Source organism: Rhododendron vialii, chromosome 9a (assembly GCF_030253575.1).
Source record: "Rhododendron vialii isolate Sample 1 chromosome 9a, ASM3025357v1".
NCBI classification, from domain to species: Eukaryota; Viridiplantae; Streptophyta; class Magnoliopsida; order Ericales; family Ericaceae; genus Rhododendron; species Rhododendron vialii.
The window spans coordinates 22,933,036-22,951,252 of NC_080565.1; the positions used below are offsets into that span (position 1 = coordinate 22,933,036).

General features: G+C 40.3%; 3 protein-coding genes and 1 long non-coding RNA gene across 4 annotated transcripts; 2 read left to right on the forward strand and 2 right to left on the reverse strand.

The window, feature by feature from the left end:
- The first annotated feature begins 952 nt into the window (after window positions 1–952).
- Window positions 953–4,980, forward strand: LOC131301342 (uncharacterized). Its single transcript, XR_009191267.1, has 3 exons — window positions 953–1,047; window positions 3,195–3,654; window positions 4,883–4,980. It is a non-coding gene; the product is annotated as an uncharacterized LOC131301342 (long non-coding RNA).
- Window positions 4,981–6,708: 1,728 nt separating this feature from the next.
- On the reverse strand, window positions 6,709–7,956 carry LOC131299709 (uncharacterized). Its single transcript, XM_058325288.1, has 3 exons — window positions 7,653–7,956; window positions 7,331–7,581; window positions 6,709–7,143 (listed from the first exon to the last, which is right to left on the reverse strand). Exons 1-3 carry the CDS (start codon window positions 7,954–7,956, stop codon window positions 6,709–6,711), a joined length of 990 nt encoding a protein of 329 aa, XP_058181271.1.
- A 547-nt stretch (window positions 7,957–8,503) lies between these two features.
- LOC131299710 (fasciclin-like arabinogalactan protein 21) lies at window positions 8,504–9,663 on the reverse strand. The gene has a single exon (XM_058325289.1). It carries the CDS (start codon window positions 9,626–9,628, stop codon window positions 8,504–8,506), a length of 1,125 nt encoding a protein of 374 aa, XP_058181272.1. The 5' UTR covers window positions 9,629–9,663.
- Window positions 9,664–12,467: 2,804 nt separating this feature from the next.
- Window positions 12,468–13,862, forward strand: LOC131301683 (fasciclin-like arabinogalactan protein 21). The gene has a single exon (XM_058328063.1). The coding sequence runs from the start codon at window positions 12,557–12,559 to the stop codon at window positions 13,703–13,705; it is 1,149 nt and encodes a 382-aa protein (XP_058184046.1). The 5' UTR covers window positions 12,468–12,556; the 3' UTR covers window positions 13,706–13,862.
- The last annotated feature ends 4,355 nt before the right edge of the window (window positions 13,863–18,217 follow it).

The window sequence follows — 18,217 nt, forward strand, 5'->3', positions numbered from 1 at the left end:
TCAAAATTGTAACTAATACTAACTGAGACTAATAGCGGTTGGGTAGAGCGGATAGTTTATTTTTTAGACTACATGCATTACATTCCAATATGCCTTTAGGCATAAACATCTACAAGTCTTAGATTGATATTGTTGATAAATTACAAGTATATAACTATATGTAAATGTAGATGCATACAATGTTGTGCATCCATATCCATTTCAAAGGACATAATATAAAATCTACTGCTAAAGGTTAAATCAAAGTATAGATGGTTATTGAGATTTTCAAAAAATGTTGCTCGAGCAAACTTATATAATTTGACCCTTTTTTAAGGAAAAAACTACTACAATTCTAAATGAATTGTAAGCTTATGCATGTTCAGGAGTTTTTTTCCTAGACCAATGCATATTTTAATTTAGAAAGCCGATAGAGAGGATTCCAGTTCCATATACTTGGGTTACACACTGAAATTCTATTTCCGGTGTTTCTTTTGGTAGTTTTCTTTAATTCTTATATCTAATGATCAATTTTTCGCAACACCTCCGCACTCTTAAAAATTAGATTTCTTCTTGTTAAAATAAAGAAAATTGAGGGCGTTAGAAAAAAAAATCTGATACGCCTATTCAAGACCCAATTGTTTTCCCGATTCTTTGCAATCACATACAAAAACAAATCAGAAAAACAAAAAAACTGCAAAAGATACTGCTACGGAAATCAGCAAAGTTTTATTAACGAGGGATAAGAGCATCTCCAATAGGCTAGGCAAAAGAGAGTTTTCAGCAAAATGACTAGCCAAAGCCCAAAAACCCCTTCCCAGCAGACTGGCTCCACGCTCGGGGATTTGGTTGTGTGCTACAGTAGCTCGGTTGGCCTGGCGTGGCACTATAGCTCTCGTCTTTGGGCGATTTCTTCTCACGCTCCCTTTCCCTTGCTTTCTCGGATGACTCATGTCCATTCTCCCGCCCAACACTCTCAGTTTCCCTCCTTTTCTCATCTCTATTTCAATAAGTAGATTCATTGTTGGGTTTTTCTGAGAATTTTCATCCTCCTAACATCAAGACAAGGTATGCTTCTCCCTCTTTCGAAATTACAAGTTCTACTTGTGATTCTGGTTCAGATTATGTATTGTTTTCAGCCATATCAATTTGGGTATGAAATTGGAGAAGATTTGGTCTCAATGGTAAAAGAAAGCATTCTGATTCAATCCTCGTTATTTGTAAGCAACTGAACTTAGTAAAGCATAACTTGGTTTCCTATATTGTTTTTTTATCTGCCAATCCAGTGGGTAGGAATTAAGTGGGAAATCGGAAATCACCTCCGTATTTAAAGTCCAACAGAACAATCCTTGAGGCAGCTTGGTTTGTATATTAGCTGTGTTGGAAAAATTGGCTGCTGCAATTCTGAACTGTTGGCGAAACCTCCACAAATGCTGAAATACACTTCAAGTCACGACTATGTCGCTTTCCTAAAGACAGTATTTGCCCCCACCAATACCGGTATGCAAAGGGTTACAGCAAACCTGCCTTCAAGATAAATCGAAGCCCGAACTTGAAGTTCTTTCCGTTTTCGTTTGCACTAACGAAACGGACAGAATATCTGCTTGAACGAATACAAGAACCGAGAACCACTGTGTTCTATTTTCTGCAGCAAAACAGAACGCAGAATGAATGCTAGAAAATATAGAGAGAGATGTAGGAGAAATTCGAATTATGTGTGTATATTATGAGCACTGGATTCTGCTAAGTAGTGGTCTATTTATAGGCCACTACGCACCCATTGAGAATGGGTATGCACCCGATCTAATCTGACCGTTGGATCAGATCCTATGGTCCAGATCGCTCAGTCACACCCAGTCACACCGAACTGGTGTGCTGTTTCACTCACACCCAATCGGATTTGATCCAATCCGTTGGATCGAGCCCATTCGCAGCCGACGGCTAAGATCGCAACTCTACGAACCAACGCACCCGTAGGCTCGAGTTGCACCCGATCGGAACCGCTCCGTGTGACTCACCTGCCACGCGTGTGACACGTGTCATCCACGTCAGCGCCACCTTACTGCCAACTCGCAATAAGAAATGGCGCCAATAAGGCGCCTAGCGCTGACGTGCAAAGTGCGCCGCTAAAGCGCCACAATGCACCACAGCCCACGCCACACTGCCCACGCCGCGCGCGCGCGCGCGCGTGTGTGAGTGTGTACCGGCTCTGCCGGTATGGTGCGAAGCACCAAAGGACTGCACCACACTTGATCATTAGTTACTTATATTAGGAATGTTTCCTAATATATACCACTCCAACATCTCTCAGCTTACCAATGTGGGACAAAGCTCACAAAGAGAAAAAACAAGCATTCTAAGGAAACAAGGAATTTTCCAAAACCAAAAACGACGACTCTTTTATTTTGAAAATCTCTAACAAGCTGTTTGATAAAATGCCCCATTGAGCATTTAGTTTTCTTATTCAAAGAACTACTAATGACTTGAGGGTGCAACAGTATTCCCAATGTGATTTAGAGAAATAGTGTGTTTTCTTAAGTTAGATGTGCTGGAATTAGCTGAACATGCTTGATGGAAGTAGTAGATGCAGAGCTTTGCATCGCTCCACCCATAAATCATCATTGTACCTGTAGTTTACTTTGGGTTTTCTTCATATTTTCCATAATGAAGTTTATTTGTACCCAAATTGGGTCCTGTATTTAGAACAAACATTGAAGTGGTTGCTCATTTACAAGTCAATTTTTCGTGAGCATTTGATGCAATGTGGTCAGCTTATCAAAATCGGTCTGCAAGTTTCCTGTTTCTATAAAAGGTGGATAGCCAAGAGAAGTTTGTCTTTGGATTTTTGCTGAGATGGGGTTATGATGCAAGATTTAGAAAGGAACTGTAGTTTACTTGGGTTTTCTTCAAGTTTCATGGCTTGGCCAGGGATAGCCTTTTGTTGCTTAATTGTACTTTACTTGGTTTTCTCTATTATATTTCATAGTCAAGTTTGACTGTCTCCAAATTGGGTCGTAATCATAACTCTTACATTGAGAATCACATTGACGTGGTTTCTCATCCTGTCATTCACAACTCACAAGTAAATTTCCATGAGAATCTGATGCAGCGCGCTCATCTTAGTACATCAGTCTGAGTATGATTTGCGTTGTCCTATTACTTCCATTGGCTAGGAAAGAATGGTCAGCTTTGTTGATACCTTCTTGTTCTTGTAGGGATGGATGCGCGGAAAAATGCATATTTCACAAATCTCTTACAAGATGGTTTGATCTTAGAAGATGAACTCTCAATGGAGCCTCAAGATGAAGTTGGATTTACTTATGCAAATCAAAATGCAGAAGAGTTCACCCAACCATCTCAAACCTCAACTCAAATGGGATCCACTTCTAAGAAACCGCAACGTGGTGGCAACTTCATCGATGAAGAAGACAAATTGCTTGTATCGGCATATCTGAATATAAGCTTGGATGCCGTGCAAGGGAATGACCAGAAACGTAAAACATATTGAGAAGAGTGTGGGATTATTTCCACGAGCACAAGTCTTTCATTTCTGAGCGTAATGAGAACTCTCTAATGAACAGGTGGTCAGCGATTCAACTTTCTGTTAACAAGTTCTGTGGATGCTATGCTCAAATTGAATTGAGGCATCAAAGTGGTGTGACCGAGGAAGACAAGGTATTGAGCTTCAATATTAACCATTACAGCAGCTCATTGCTTCATAGTTTTTACATCTGATGTATGCTTGACGATTTCCTATTCCTAAATTAATGGGTTGCCCCAAGCGTAGGGCAGAGACCGACGTAGCATAATATCTGGTAAGACCGGAGTCGAATCCACAGAGACGGTGATGTGTGCTGACTAAAAACTCGGGTTGTTACTAATTTAAACGGGCTCTTAGGTAGCCAGCCTTTGTCGTTTTATGAAGAGATTAACTAAAATCTAGAAATTGATTGTATTTTTCAAATAATTAAAAAAGGTATGGTCGTAGGGTTCATAGCATTTGTAACTAGTCCGGATTAACCTGCTCTATTTGGAGTTCTTAAAAACGTTTAATTTTAGATTGAAATAGATACCCCGCAAGATGCGAGACCCTATGGTCGCCGTATACCCATGCGCAGCGAAGAATGAGTTTTGGACCCCCATTCTCCCGTTCACATGGGCTCCGACGATGCTTAGGTTTGTCCGCGGGAAGTATTTTCCAATCTAAAATCGTTTTTTCATTGTTTGATAAAAGAAGCAGTGGCCGAACTAGCCACGGTGTGCTAATCACCCCGCGATCCTACCTGAACGACTACTCACTAATTAATAAACGAGAAACAGAAGAAACTCTAATTTGAAACATGCTTCCGAATACGAAATAAGCAAAAGAAATTAATAAACAAGTATCAACGAATAACTTTAATGAAGAACAAAAATTAATACGAATTATCGTAGTGCAAATAATTGAACAAAACTTTAAATAACATGAATGAAATAAAACTCGGAATAAAATTGTACAATATTGACAGTAGCCCCGTCGTCAGCCTCGTTCGTCCCACGGCCAGAACTTTTCCACGGCAGCAGCCTTTTCTTTTCCACGCCAGGGAGCCGTCCGTGACCTACTGAGTCAGTAGGTGAATTGTTTATATAGGGTTGAGGGCTTTAATCACACAAAGGCCCTTGAACTTTAGGAAATAATAAATGAGCCACTCAATTTTGGATCATTTCGCATTTTAACCCCAAACTTCTTTAAAATCTTCTTTTTATCCAAAGTCTTGGACAACGGGCTCGAACAACCTATAAACAACAAAAGAACAAAATAAAAATCAATTAACCAAAATAAATGACTAACAAATGCAGTTTGGAGGGCCAAAATATGTATATTTTGGCACTTATCAATGTAATTTTTTAAATATGTTTTTAGGTCTCTGAAGCAAAAACTTACTACAAGTCACTCAATACCTCAAAAAATAGCTCATTTCAGTTTGAACACTGTTGGAAACAGTTGAGGTACCAACCAAAATGGGTAGAGGACTTTGAGAGGAAAAAACCAAAGAAGAACCAAACTTGGACAGTACCTTCTCCTTCTACTCCAGAGTTGGTAGATCTTGGAGAAGGTGATGCCACCTTTGTGGACTTGGAAAGACCTTCGAGTAATAAAAGTGAGAAGGAGCGATTGAAAAAAAGAAAGAAAGTTGAAATTTCCACTTCTCCTCTTGCAGGAATACTAACTGATATCAAGGAAGAACAAAAAAAAGCGAGTGACAAGAAAATGGACATTATCCATCAACTACATGTTCAAGAGCAAGAGAGACACCAACTTGAGAAAGAGAAGCTTCGTCAAGGGGAAGAGAAAATCTCTATTAAGAAAAAAATGCTTTGTGTGGAAGAGATAAAAGAGGAGGAGAGAATAATGTTGGTGGATACAAGTGCCTTGCCTCATGTGCAACAAGAGTACTATCAAAGCCGACAAAGGGAGATCCTTCAACAACGTGAAAAAAAGATTTAGAATTGTTAGTAGTTGAACTTTTTTGGATATCTACATGTTTTGGCGGGGTTGAACTAGTTTGCCTCGATGATTCCTGGTTTTTGTTATAGTTTTGTCATTGAGAATGTAGATGATTGTTGGTTTTTGTTGCCTTGACGATTGTTGGTTTTCGCTGGCTAAGTTTGTTAGTAATTGAAGTGTCGAACTTTGTAAGCCTTTTGATGGCGAAATTTACATCTGATGAATATTTGTGTATGGTTGACTCATATGCTAAATTATATTGTCAATATTTGTTTCTTGCTGCAAAGTTTGGGTCTGAATTCAGTCATGGATCTTGGTGGACTGATCTAGTATCCATACGTTTTGGTGGACTGATCTCGTATCGTGTCCAGTGCATGGAGCATGGAGTACTAAGTGTTAGCTGGCTCATTTGATTTAGTATCCAAACGTTTTCCTATGGTGTTTACTCTGTTGCTGGTTGTGATACTCTGCTGTTTCTGCTTGTTCTGAACCTGCCCGGCAATTGGGTGCCGTCCAGATAAGGCTGTAACAATTAGGTACTGCCCTAGTTTGAAGGCTGCCCAAGTTCTACTCATATCACATGGTCGGACATGAATGCCTAGTTGAATCATGCTTACCACTCGCCCCCTCCCCTCAAATGTTATAATGAAGCTACCCAACAACCTCCCTCGCATGCAATTCAATTTTTTTTTTGGTACGTCGGAAATTCCCCTCACTTGGCATTCCGTTTTGGCCGATAGGGAACAAATGCAAAAGAAGAGTCTTGAATTCAAGACCTCCAAGAAACCTAAGTTTTTATACAACATTATATCACCAATTGTCCTAAAAGCTTGTCGTTAGGAAATTGTCCCAACAATTTATGCTAACCTACAAACAATGCACAGTACTGCTTGTTTATGCTTTTGTGTCTTTTTTTTTTTTATCGGTTAAGCAAGTTCACTAGTTGCAAAATCATTTAAGTAATTGCACCCCTGATGAATGAATAGAACATTATACATGTTTGTGGTACCTTTCACCTGATCTTGCAAAGGGGATGTCATATTTCTTGGATTAAGTTCTTAAGCAAGTTCACTGGTTGCAAAAACGTAACAGATGTTTAGAAAAAAAAATACATAAGTCTTCGAATTACATAAATGAGAATTACATGATTGCATAAATGAGATTACATTCATAAATGGGATTAGACACTTGAAAAAATGAGATTACATAATTGCATAAATGAAATTTACTACTACAAATTCCTACGACTGGCTATGTCGCTCCCATAAGTGCTCGACGAGGTCTAATTGAAGTTGGGAGTGAGTTTCTCTACTTCGAATAGCATGTTGGCGTCGAATGAACTCCATAAGTTCCATAGTATGCTCATGCGATACTGGTTCGGGGGGAGGTCCATCATTCTTATCATATTCATAGTCTTGCGTATCATCTTCTCGTTTGTCCTTAATGATCATGTTATGCAGTATTATGCATGCCTTCATAATAACTTTGAGCATGCTAAGTCTCCAAAAACGTGCAGGTTGACGTATAATCGCAAAACGAGCTTGAAGCACTCCAAATGCACACTCTACATCCTTCCTTGTTGACTCTTGGGCTGCTGCGAAAAACTTTTTCTTGTTTCCTTGCGGACACGAAATTGTTTTCACAAATGTAGACCATCGAGGATATATACCATCCCGCTAGATAATATCCCATTGCATAGTTATGACCGTTGATTGAGTAAATGGCTGGAGGAGCATGTCCTTGGGCCAATTCACTAAATATTGTTGACCTTTCTAGCACATTGATGTCATTATTTGATCCCGGTAATCCAAAATATGCGTGTCATATCCATCGATCATATGACGCTATGGTTTCCAGAATAACAGTCGGTTCGCGAATATGACCACTATACATTCCTTTCCATGCCGTTGGGCAATTCTTCCATTTCCAATGCATATAATCAATGCTACCCAACATCCCAGGAAATCCATGCCGTTCACCAACTGCTAACAATCTAGCAATGTTATTGCTAGTGGGTGACCTTAAGTATTCACCGGAAAAAATCTCAATCACCGCTTTGACAAATCTCTCTAGACTCTCTATTGCGGTGCTTTCTCCTATCCTCACAATCTCATCTAAAAATCAGCCGATACCCCATAAGCAAGGATTCGGATTGCTGCAGTCATCTTTTGAAGCGAAGACAAACCGAGCATTCTAGCATCATTTCTTCCTTGGACAAAGTATGGATCATGTGCTTCTATTGCAGCTTGAATATGGAGAAAAAGAGAACGGCTCATACGAAACCTCCTTCGAAAATACTCGGGAGGATAAACGGGTGGTTCGGCAAAATAGTTGCGAAAAATCCTTTCATGGCCAAGGATAGTTCCACGATGAATATAATTGCGACCTTGAACAGAACCACGATGTCGGACTACTCCTCTCTCACTATTTAGTCTCTCTTCTTCCATAGCGACTGCGGTAAATAGCTCAAAATTATCATCGTCAGTCATTGTGAAGAAGAAAATTTAGTAGAGGATTGCGAGACATAAATAAGATAGACTGAATGATGTTTCAAGAAAATTAAAACTGAAATTGGTGCGAAATTGAGGGAAAATAGGAGAAAGAATGAAAGTTTAGAACAATAAAGGATGAAGGGAAATAGGAGAAATAGGAGAAATAAAACTGAGATTGGTATAAAATAGGGGAAATAGGAGAAAGATGAAGGGAAGCTTACTTGTTTTATAAGTTCAAGGGAATAAAAAGGAGCTGTTGCAAGTTTCCGTTTTTTTTCAATTCAAATGCCATTTTTTTGCAGGTTTCCGTTTTTTTGCAATTTTTTGAAGGACCCAATTGGTTAGGCTGTTGGAAGCTTCACACTAGAAAGGGCTAGCTAAACTACTATTTGGGCATTTTGGATATGCTATTTGCCTAGGATTGGATTGAGGCTATTGGAAATACTCTAACATGGGGTGTACCACAACGTACTACACAAGAAGCACGAGCGAAATGCATAGGTACAAGCTAGTACTAGCAGTTGAGAGAAACAGCAATCACATCTCAAAGACCATGGTGATCTTCAATCTCGTCCGTCCATTCAATTCTGGACTGCGGGGTCATCTTATTGCCGACTTCAGCATTTCTCGGCACTCCCCAACCAGCAGCGGTGTACCCCGACCGTCCGATCTGGCCCGAACCAATCACGGCCATTAGATTCACATTCGGAAACGGCATCGACAGTCCATGAACCACCATTTTCAGGTTGAACATCAGATCTGGCCTCTCAATCCTCACGTAGTTGATCCTCACCGGCCCCCCAAACGGAACACCGCCGCCGCCGGTAGTAACCACCAGTTCCTGCCCTAGATTCAGCGTCGGCAACACCGTCCCGGCCGGCAATCGCTCCAGATCGCTCGTCATCAGCAACCTGTCCGGAATGATGTGGAAGCGGAAACTGGTAACGTACTCGTGTCCGCCGTTGGAGAATATCGCGGCGTCGTTCAAGGCGAACACGGTAACAGACTTGAGGTCCACCAGATAGGGATATTTTACTCTCAGAGCAATGGCCACGATGCTATAACCGCTTAACCATAGACGAAGCATGGCGTCTTTTAGCATCAGGCACATGATGAAGGACGCATCCTGGGGAGGAGGGGGGAAGGAGAGGGACGGCGTTCGTTCAATGTTGCAGGAGAACAGGGAGAGGTGAGAGACGAAGCCCTGGAGGCCGTGGACGACTACGAGGCCGTCGTCGAAGAGGTTGGGGTGGGTGATCTCAACGCCGCCAACGAAGACCTTGGAGGTGTTATGAAGGGAGGAGGTGACGGTGAGGCAGCGGTCAGGGGCTAGGGTTTCGATTTTGGTGGCGAAAGGGAGGGAGCGGAGGGAGAAGAGGCTCGGGACGGTGTGTTCTTGGAGAAGGAGGGGGAGGGAGCAGGAAGGGCCGCAGGTGAGGAGGGAGGAGTCGGAGGTGGCGAAGATGGTGATGGGGCCTAACCAGACGGTGGAGTTGGAGAGGGAGGGAGCGGCGAACTTTCGGAAGCCGAGGGAGGAGAGGACGGGGCCTAAGAGGAGGAGGGGGTGAGTTTGGCCTTGGTAGGATGATGGTGATGGAGGGAGGATTGAGGCGGTGGTTGAGATGAGGAGGAAGGCGAGAGTGGGAAGCAGTTGGAGTGGAGTTGCCATTGGATGGGATTTTGGGTTGATTTCGCAGGAAGAAAGGTTTTTAGAGAGAGAGAGCGGGTGGGGGGTAGTATTGGAGTAATAGTAATGATGAGGCGCGAGGGAGTGAGCGGTGCAGGCGTTTACTTTATATAATAACTGAGATTGAGGGGAGGGAACGAGAAGCAGTTGGATAAATTCTGTTACAGATTCTTTCACGTCATGTGATGAAAGGACGGAATTGCCACCAGCTCACTACTAATAAAGTACGCATTATGTCATGTGCTTCACCATTACGAAATAAAATAAATCAGGAAAATATTGCAGTTGATTGAAGTTCGAACTTTCGACATGAGATTAATTCTTTTCATCCCTAGCAGAAAACCCCAATTTTTTACTACTGTCTTTTTCGATTCTATCGTGTGTTTGTTATTGATCTGAACCGTTTATCTTGTAGACTCATATAATAATGTATCCATGCAAAAAATAAACTTGATCAAACATGGATAGGAGTATCAAAAATTGAATTTTGCTTTGTAAAATAAACAATTTATCTTTATTATTATTGACAAAAATCAAATCATTCATTTTATAAATCAAAATTCAAATTTTGATATATTTATCGACTTTCGATGAAGCTGATTTTTCACATGGCAATACTATACTTCGGTTCTTATAATTTGAACGATTTATATTACAATAATAGATGCTCAGTGGGGCCCATAATGAACAGTACTGGTGGAAAAGTGGGGTTTTACACCAGCGGTGGATAAAATTTATTCTCAATGGACATATTTCGATGTCTCCAAATGATCAAAATCAATCCAAAATAACTCAGAAAAAAAAATCTTTAATACTCCTAAGAAATAAATCTACGCTATTTATTGACAAAGAGCTGGCCAATTGTAACTTTTTGTTTGGCTAAGCAGAACGGAGCCTAAGCCAAATGACTTTTTTTTTTTGTCTTTATTTAAAAACATTTGCATTTGCTGATTTTTCGTAAATTTTTGTGAACTATTGCTTCGCCATAACGAGATGAATCTAAAAAGTAAAAATTACAATCGAAACCCTTTTTTTTTTTTGAATAAAGACGAAAAAAATTAGCTTATTGTCTTATTTTTGTCTTTATTCAAAAAAAAATTAGGTTTCGGTCGTAATTTTTTAATTTTTAGATTTCTCTCGTCATGAGAAGGTAATAATCCTCAAAAAAAAAATACGAAAAATTAACAAATACAGAAAAAATTTAAATAAGGACAAAAAAAAATCATTTGGCTTATTAGGCCAAACAACGCCTTAAAACTTGGAGGAAGTGAGATGGAGGTTCCAATGGATTATTATCATCTCCATTAACGCATAAAATGGACTCAATATTTGTCATCTAAATGATTTTATCTGAGTGTTTGATTTCCTTGCTTGGCACTTTCCGAAAACCACCAAGGCAGCGATTCCCAATAAGTCATCTATGGTGACAATTAAGGCTGTTACGAACCCGACTGGACCGAAAAAGACCGAAAAAATTGACCGATCGGTTCGGTCTTCGGTCGGTTCAAGGGAGTTTTTTTTCGGTTCGGGGTGAACCGATTGGTCCGATCTCGGTTTTCTGGAAATCTATACCAACCGAACCGAATGCGGACCAAACCGACCGAGGACCGAACCGACCGAACCATATATATTATATAAATTATTTTAATCTTCTGGCTCTTATTGTTTTGAATTATTAACTCTTATTGTTTTGAATTATTAACTTCAAACAAAATTTTGAATGGTTAACTTTTGGCTCTTACTTTTTTTTTTTTGGAATTTCATTGCTTGATTTCTTTACGTTTTTGCAAAATTTTCCAATCGATTACTCTTTCTGTTCTAAATTACTTTAACTCCTCCAAGTTATATACACTAGTGTAGAAAATATTTCCAATCGATTGAAAAAAAAAGAAGAAGGTGGAAGAGTACTTGTAAAAGTTGTAATTGGTTGAGCATACTCGTATTTTTTTTTTTTCAATTGGTGTTTGAAAAGAAAAAAAAAAGGTACAAATTACAATGGCCCAAATGTAAAAAAATGGCCCAAACATGGGTGATTGACTTAAGATTGAAAATTGCCCAAATATGGGTGAGAAACATCTGAAAATGGCCCAAATATGGGTAAAAAATGACCAAAATATAGCCCGTAGTCTATTGTTAGTTTTTAAAAACGGCCCAAATGGCCCAACTAAGGCTCATTTCGGGCGGACCGAACACCCCGAAATCCCCGATCGAACCGAACTCACCCCGAACCGAACCGAAATTAATACCGGTCGAGATCGGTCTCCGGATTATAAACCCCGAACCCGATCAGGATGCGGCAAATCCACCCTGAACCGACCGAATAACACCCCTAATACTAACAATGGATCAATCCGATTTCTAAGCTAGAAGAAATTCACAAAAATGCGAACTTGGAAAGAATCTCCTTTTGAGTAACTATTTGGTGGAATCTAGGTTTCGATCATAATTTTTTTACTTTTTAGATTTCTCTTGTCATGACGATGCAATAATTTTTAAAAAATTAACGAAAAACTAACATATACGAAAAAAAATTTAATAAGAAAAAAAAGAAGAAGTCAATTAGTTCAACGGTGCCTTAATTTGTGCGCCAAATTCCTTGCGTGCGTGGAGTTTCAACTCTATTATTCTCAAGATATATAGTACTACTACAGTAGGGAGCCGGTGGCAATTCCGTCATTTGAAAGTAAACATGAGGGATAAAATCGTCTTATCACGTGAAAGAATCTGTAACAGAATTTATCCAACCGCTTCTCGTTCCCTCTCCTCATCAATCAGTTAACTCCGTATAAATAAGCGCATGCACCACTCACTCCCTCTTCACGCCTCATCATTACTACCCTCTCTCTCTCTCTCTCTCTCTCTCTCTCTCAAAACCTTTCTTCCTGCGAAATCAACCCAAAACTCCATCTAATGGCCACTCTTCTGCAACTCCTGATCACTCTCGCCTTCCTCCTCCTCTCAACCACCGCTTCCACCACCGCCTCAACCCTCCCTCCATCACCATCATCCTACCAAAGCCGAACTCAACCCCTCCTCCTCTTCGGCCCCGTCCTCTCCTCCCTCGGCTTCCGAAACTTCGCCGCCGCCGCTCCCTCCCTCTCCAACTCCACCGCCTGGCGCGGCCCTGTCACCTTCTTCGCACCCTCCGACTCCTCCCTCCTCACCTGCGGCCCTTCCTGCTCCCTCCCCCTCCTCCTCCAAGAACACACAGTCCCGGGCCTCTTCTCCCTCCGCTACCTCCGCACCCTCCCCTTCGCCACCAAGATCGAAACCCTAGCCCCCGACCGCTGCCTCACCGTCACCTCCTCCGCTCCTAACGCCTCCAAGGTCTTCGTCGGCGGCGTCGAGATCACCCACCCGGACCTCTTCGACGACGGCCTCGTAGTCGTCCACGGCCTACAGGGCTTCGTCTCTCACCTCTCCCCGTTCTCCTGCAACATCGAACGAACGACGTCCCTCTCCTTCCCCCCACCTCCCCCTCCCCAGGACGCGTCCTTCGTCATGCGCCTGATGCTAAAAGACGCCATGCTCCGTCTACGGTTAAGCGGTTACAGCATCGTGGCCGTTGCTCTGAGAGTAAAATATCCCTATCTGGTGGACCTCAAGGCGGTTACCGTGTTCGCCTTAAACGACGCCGCGATATTTTCCGACGTCGGACACGAGTACGTTACCAGTTTTCGCTTCCACATCGTTCCGAACAGGTTGCTGATGGCGAGCGATCTGGAGCGGTTGCCGGCCGGGACGGTGTTTCCAACGCTGAATCTAGGGCAGGAACTGGTGGTTACTACCGGCGGCGGCGGCGGCGGCGGAGGTCCGTTTGGGGGGCCGGTGAGGATCAACTACGTGAGGATTGAGAGACCAGATCTGATATTCAACCTGAAGATGGTGGTTCATGGACTGTCGATGCCGTTTCCGCATGTGAATGTGACGGCCGTGATCGGGTCGGGGTACGACGCTGCTGGTTGTGGAGTGGCCGGAAGTGCTGACGTCGGCTATTCGGTGGCCCCACAGTCCAGGATTGAACGGACGGACGAGATTGAAGATCACCATGGTCTTTGAGATGGATGTGATTGTTGTTACTCTTTAACTGCTAGTACTGCCTACGCATTCACTGTCTCGCTCGTGCTTCTTGTGTTGTACGTTGTGGTACAACCCCATGTTATCCCTCGTTCCCACTAGTTTTACTGAATAAAAACTTTGCTCATTTCCGTAGTAATTTTTCCTTTTCCAGATTTTTTGTTACAGTATTTTGATGATTGTGGTTACATAGAATCGGAAAAAATCAATTGGCTCTTGAACTGGGATCTGGAGTTGGCGTATCAGGTTCTTTTTTTTTTTTTCTTTTTCCTAACGCCCTCAGTTTTCTTTATTTTAACAAGAAGCAATTTCATTTCAACAGTCCGGTGGCGTTACGAAAATTCAATCGTAAGGTATGAGAATTAACGAAAACTACCAAAAAGAACATTGGGAAATATAATTTCAGTGTATAACCAAAGTATATGGAACTGGAATCCTCTCTATTGGCTTTTCTAAATTAGAATATGCATTAGTCTAGAAAAACAATTTCTGAATTATATAAAGCATACATGTTGGAAATGAGCTCATTGTTGGTTGAACCGGATTGGACATTAGTTATTGGGAATTGATTTTCACACTCCTTTTTTTTTTTATAACCATACTCATTTTTTGTTTTGTTTTATAGAGTTGAAAATGTGTGTATTTTTTTTTTTTGGTAAAAGACAAAAAAAAGGAATGTGAATATAAAAAAGGGGAGTGTAAGAATTTATTCCCTAATTATTTCATATTAATTAGTGCAACAAAAGAAAGAGTGATGAGTTAACTGGAGCGAATATATGTTTCGGAAAATTATTTTAGTACTACACTTGGGAGGGAAGCATTGTTTAATTTCTAGTATTTCCTTCTAGTAATAATTAAGTGTATTAATATTTATTACTACAACACAAAAGGACCTTAAAAAACGTGACGGGATCCTATCCAATCCCCGTGTGGGGCTCGACGTACGGTCTATTCAAAGGCTTTTGTGAGTTCTTCTCGGGCTTAATATGATAAACAAAATTATTAACCTTATAGAAGTCTTCAAGAGTATATATTAATCACACCTAAAATCATGTTCTTTGGAGGTATATTTTCGAAACACATTATGCTGTAACAAATGAGTTATGATTTAGTGTTTTAAATTGTAGTAATTTTTTTTATATTTTGCAGCATAAATGTGTTTTAAGAATCAATTGATCAAGATCAACCTACACATCAAGTACATTTATTTTATTTTATTTTTTCTTTTTTTCGGTCAAACAGAAATTCATAAAAACTTACGAAACAAAAAACCACATCAAGAGTATCAACATAATAAACATAACATGCAAGGAGCCTAGTTTAAAACTTGTCTAATGTTCAGGCTATCTCTAAGTACAAACTCTCTCATAGCAATGGGCATTTCCGTAAGGAATACAAGGTTGACTTCTTGTTCAACACTCCATCGAGCAAGATAATCTGTGCACTGGTTGGCTATTCGGTAGGTATGGCCAATCGTGGTGTTGGTCCGATCCATGAGATGACGGGCTTCATTTATGATCACGCTTTGGTGGTGTAAGTTTGGATTGCCTCCTGATCAGGTTCACACATCAAGTACATTTTATGCAACAACACAAAATAGAAAGGTAAAAATACTGCCAATTTTATGACAGAAACATATTTTAATCATACAAATACTAAGATTCAATTGTACCCATTTTTTGACTATAGAATATGGAGGTGTTTTTTTTAACTTCTTTTTTTATGAGATAAGGGATATGAAAATTTCTGATAGCCAAGTGAACTTCGTGTGGATTGAAAGGTCAATTATTGGATACTCCTAGAGTACAACGTAGGTCTGTAACGACTCTATCCTAGAGTACAACGTAGGTCTGTAACGATTCTAATTTTCATTGAATAAAAATTTCATTTTTTTATCGAAATTTCTTTTAATTACTTAATATTACTTTTAATATTCTTTTTTAATTTCTATAATCCGTCATAATTAGATTTTAGTCCTTTAAGATTCATTTCTTGATTAAAAACCCTACTTGGCGAGTAAAGTTAGTTTTCAACCGATTAGTTGGAGGAACCGGACCACCGATCCACCTAGTTACAATACTCTAACCCTAATTGGACCTTTTTGACCATCTATGAGCCTTATGAACCCCTCGGAACCCTATTGAACCATTAGATGTACCATAGAGGTAATCATTATTACCCCATGACTAGTCATTTCAAACCCTAATTATATCCAAAATTCCTTTGACCATTGTACAATAAATGTTAGGGGAAATATTATCCATTGGACAATAAATATTAGGCTTGGCCAATGAAGGTATGTATATGACAAGACAAGTCATACAAAGAATCTCATCATTTTGCTTCCAAAAGAAGCAAGACTAGCCATGCATGCATGCAAGCCTAAAAGACTTATAGCCTTAAGCCTAATTATTTAGGTTTTACTTTCCTAGATTTTTACTTTCCTAGATGTGTGTGTGTGTATATATATATATATATATGAGTCCCCTTTTTATAAGGACTACCTTATTTTAATAAAATGCGGACCTCCATTTCTCGATCAAATTTTGATGATCCGAGCCGCTCAATGTGTTCAGAACGTGATTTTTAGGGTATCCGCTTGAAATTAGCAAAAAAAAAGACCGGGAAGGACTTCATCCGAGCAGTTTTTGTTTGTTTTTTATCTAACGGTTCAAATAAAAACTGCTCAAATCAAGCCCTTTCCGATCATTTTTTTTGCCAATTTCTCGCGGGTACCCTTAAAATCACGTTCTGATCACATTGAGCGGCTCGAATCATCGATATCAGATCGGGAAATGCGAGAAATGGGAGATCCGCATATAAGGTCCTTATTTTAAGGTCTTTACTTGAAGATTTCTGTATATATATATATATATGTATGTACTATACTTATATATATATACATAGTACAAGGGAGGGAGAGAGAGAGAGAGAGAGGAGAGAGAGAGAGAGAGAGAGGCCGAAAGAGAGGGAGAGGGAGAGGTGTGTGTGTGCATGCTTTTGGACACTCCAACCTGCTACTTCTTTTTAATCTTCTCACACTCAACCTAGGTACTATTTGACAACCCATGACTAGGCTACTTTAAGTATGATCCTAGCCTAAAATCTTGTTCTTTCTTGCAAGTTAGCCCCTCTAGGACTTGACAAGCCATAAACCCTTTATTATGACCTAGGATTTGGCCTATTATTGGAATGACAAGTGAGGGAAGGCTATGACTTGATTGAAAGGCTTGATTTGACCGAACAATGGAGCAAAATTCATGGGACAAAGAGAGGGAGAGAGGGCCGGCCAAGGGGGAGGAAAGGGAGCCAAATTTTTGCTATAAATAGCACCCCATACTCACCATTCAACTCACACCTTCACCTAGCAACTTCTCTCTCTAAGAAAGTTTGTGTTCTTGTTTGTTCTTGCCTAGTTCTTCTTTGTTCTTGAAGTTCTTCCTAAAACTCATTCTAAAACACCTTTTCGATCCATAAAGTCCAAGTAGTTTAGTCAAGATCAAGTTTCGAGAGAAACCTTTCTCTTTCGAAACTTCCGGAAGCATACCTTAAGAAGTTACTCCGCCTACTTTTTCCGTAGCTGCCACTACCGCCAAGAAGAAAGGTAGAACCCCTAGTCCAATAACTCTACGTATAGCATAGAATCGTACGTTAGAAAGTAGAATGTTCTTGATTCAAAGTATCAATATCCTCATCGTTTTTCTTAAGTAGATAAGGTTATCTATTGTTTAGTTTTCAAGTAGATAAGGTTATCTATCGTTTATTATCTTCATGCATGATAGTCAACAAGTGTATCTTAATAATGGAAGAATGAGCATGTTGAATAAGCTACTTTTACTTTAATAAACATGTGTTATTTTGAATCTCCCACAAAGGAAGAAATAACGATTTTCGAAAGATAAGACTTTATCGTTGATAGAAGTATTCGTATTTTGATCTTTAGGATGGTTATGAGCATGATTACTAATATAGAGTTGGATGATCTTACTAGTTTAATTTCAAGATTACAATGAATGATTTATGTTTGTGAAAAGTCCTACCACGGAGTCTATGCATGAAAATGAGACACAAAAATCGAGAAAGTAGAAACATGACACCTAGGGTGTGGTTTGATGAAAAGGCGTGTTTTGAAAGGTAAAATGTTTTGAAAATCACAATGTGGCCGAACATGATAGCCCATTGTGTGGTGTGTGTTTTGTGTGCCACTAGGAACCCGGTGCGGCGGAACCATTGTGAGGATATTCGGGAACCTGGAACAGCGAAACAGAGATTGAGTGTGTGGCTTGGTTATCCGCGGAGAGGAGCCAATGCAAAGTGTGCCAATGGGAACCCGGTGTGGCGGAACCATTGTGAGGATACTCGAAAACCCGGAACGGCGGAACCGAGGTTGAGTGTGTTGAACGGATTTTGAAAATAATGATAAGGTTAATGAAATGTGGAAAAATGATGACACGGTCTACGAGAAGTCGCGTAGGAGAAACTTAGAACTCATAG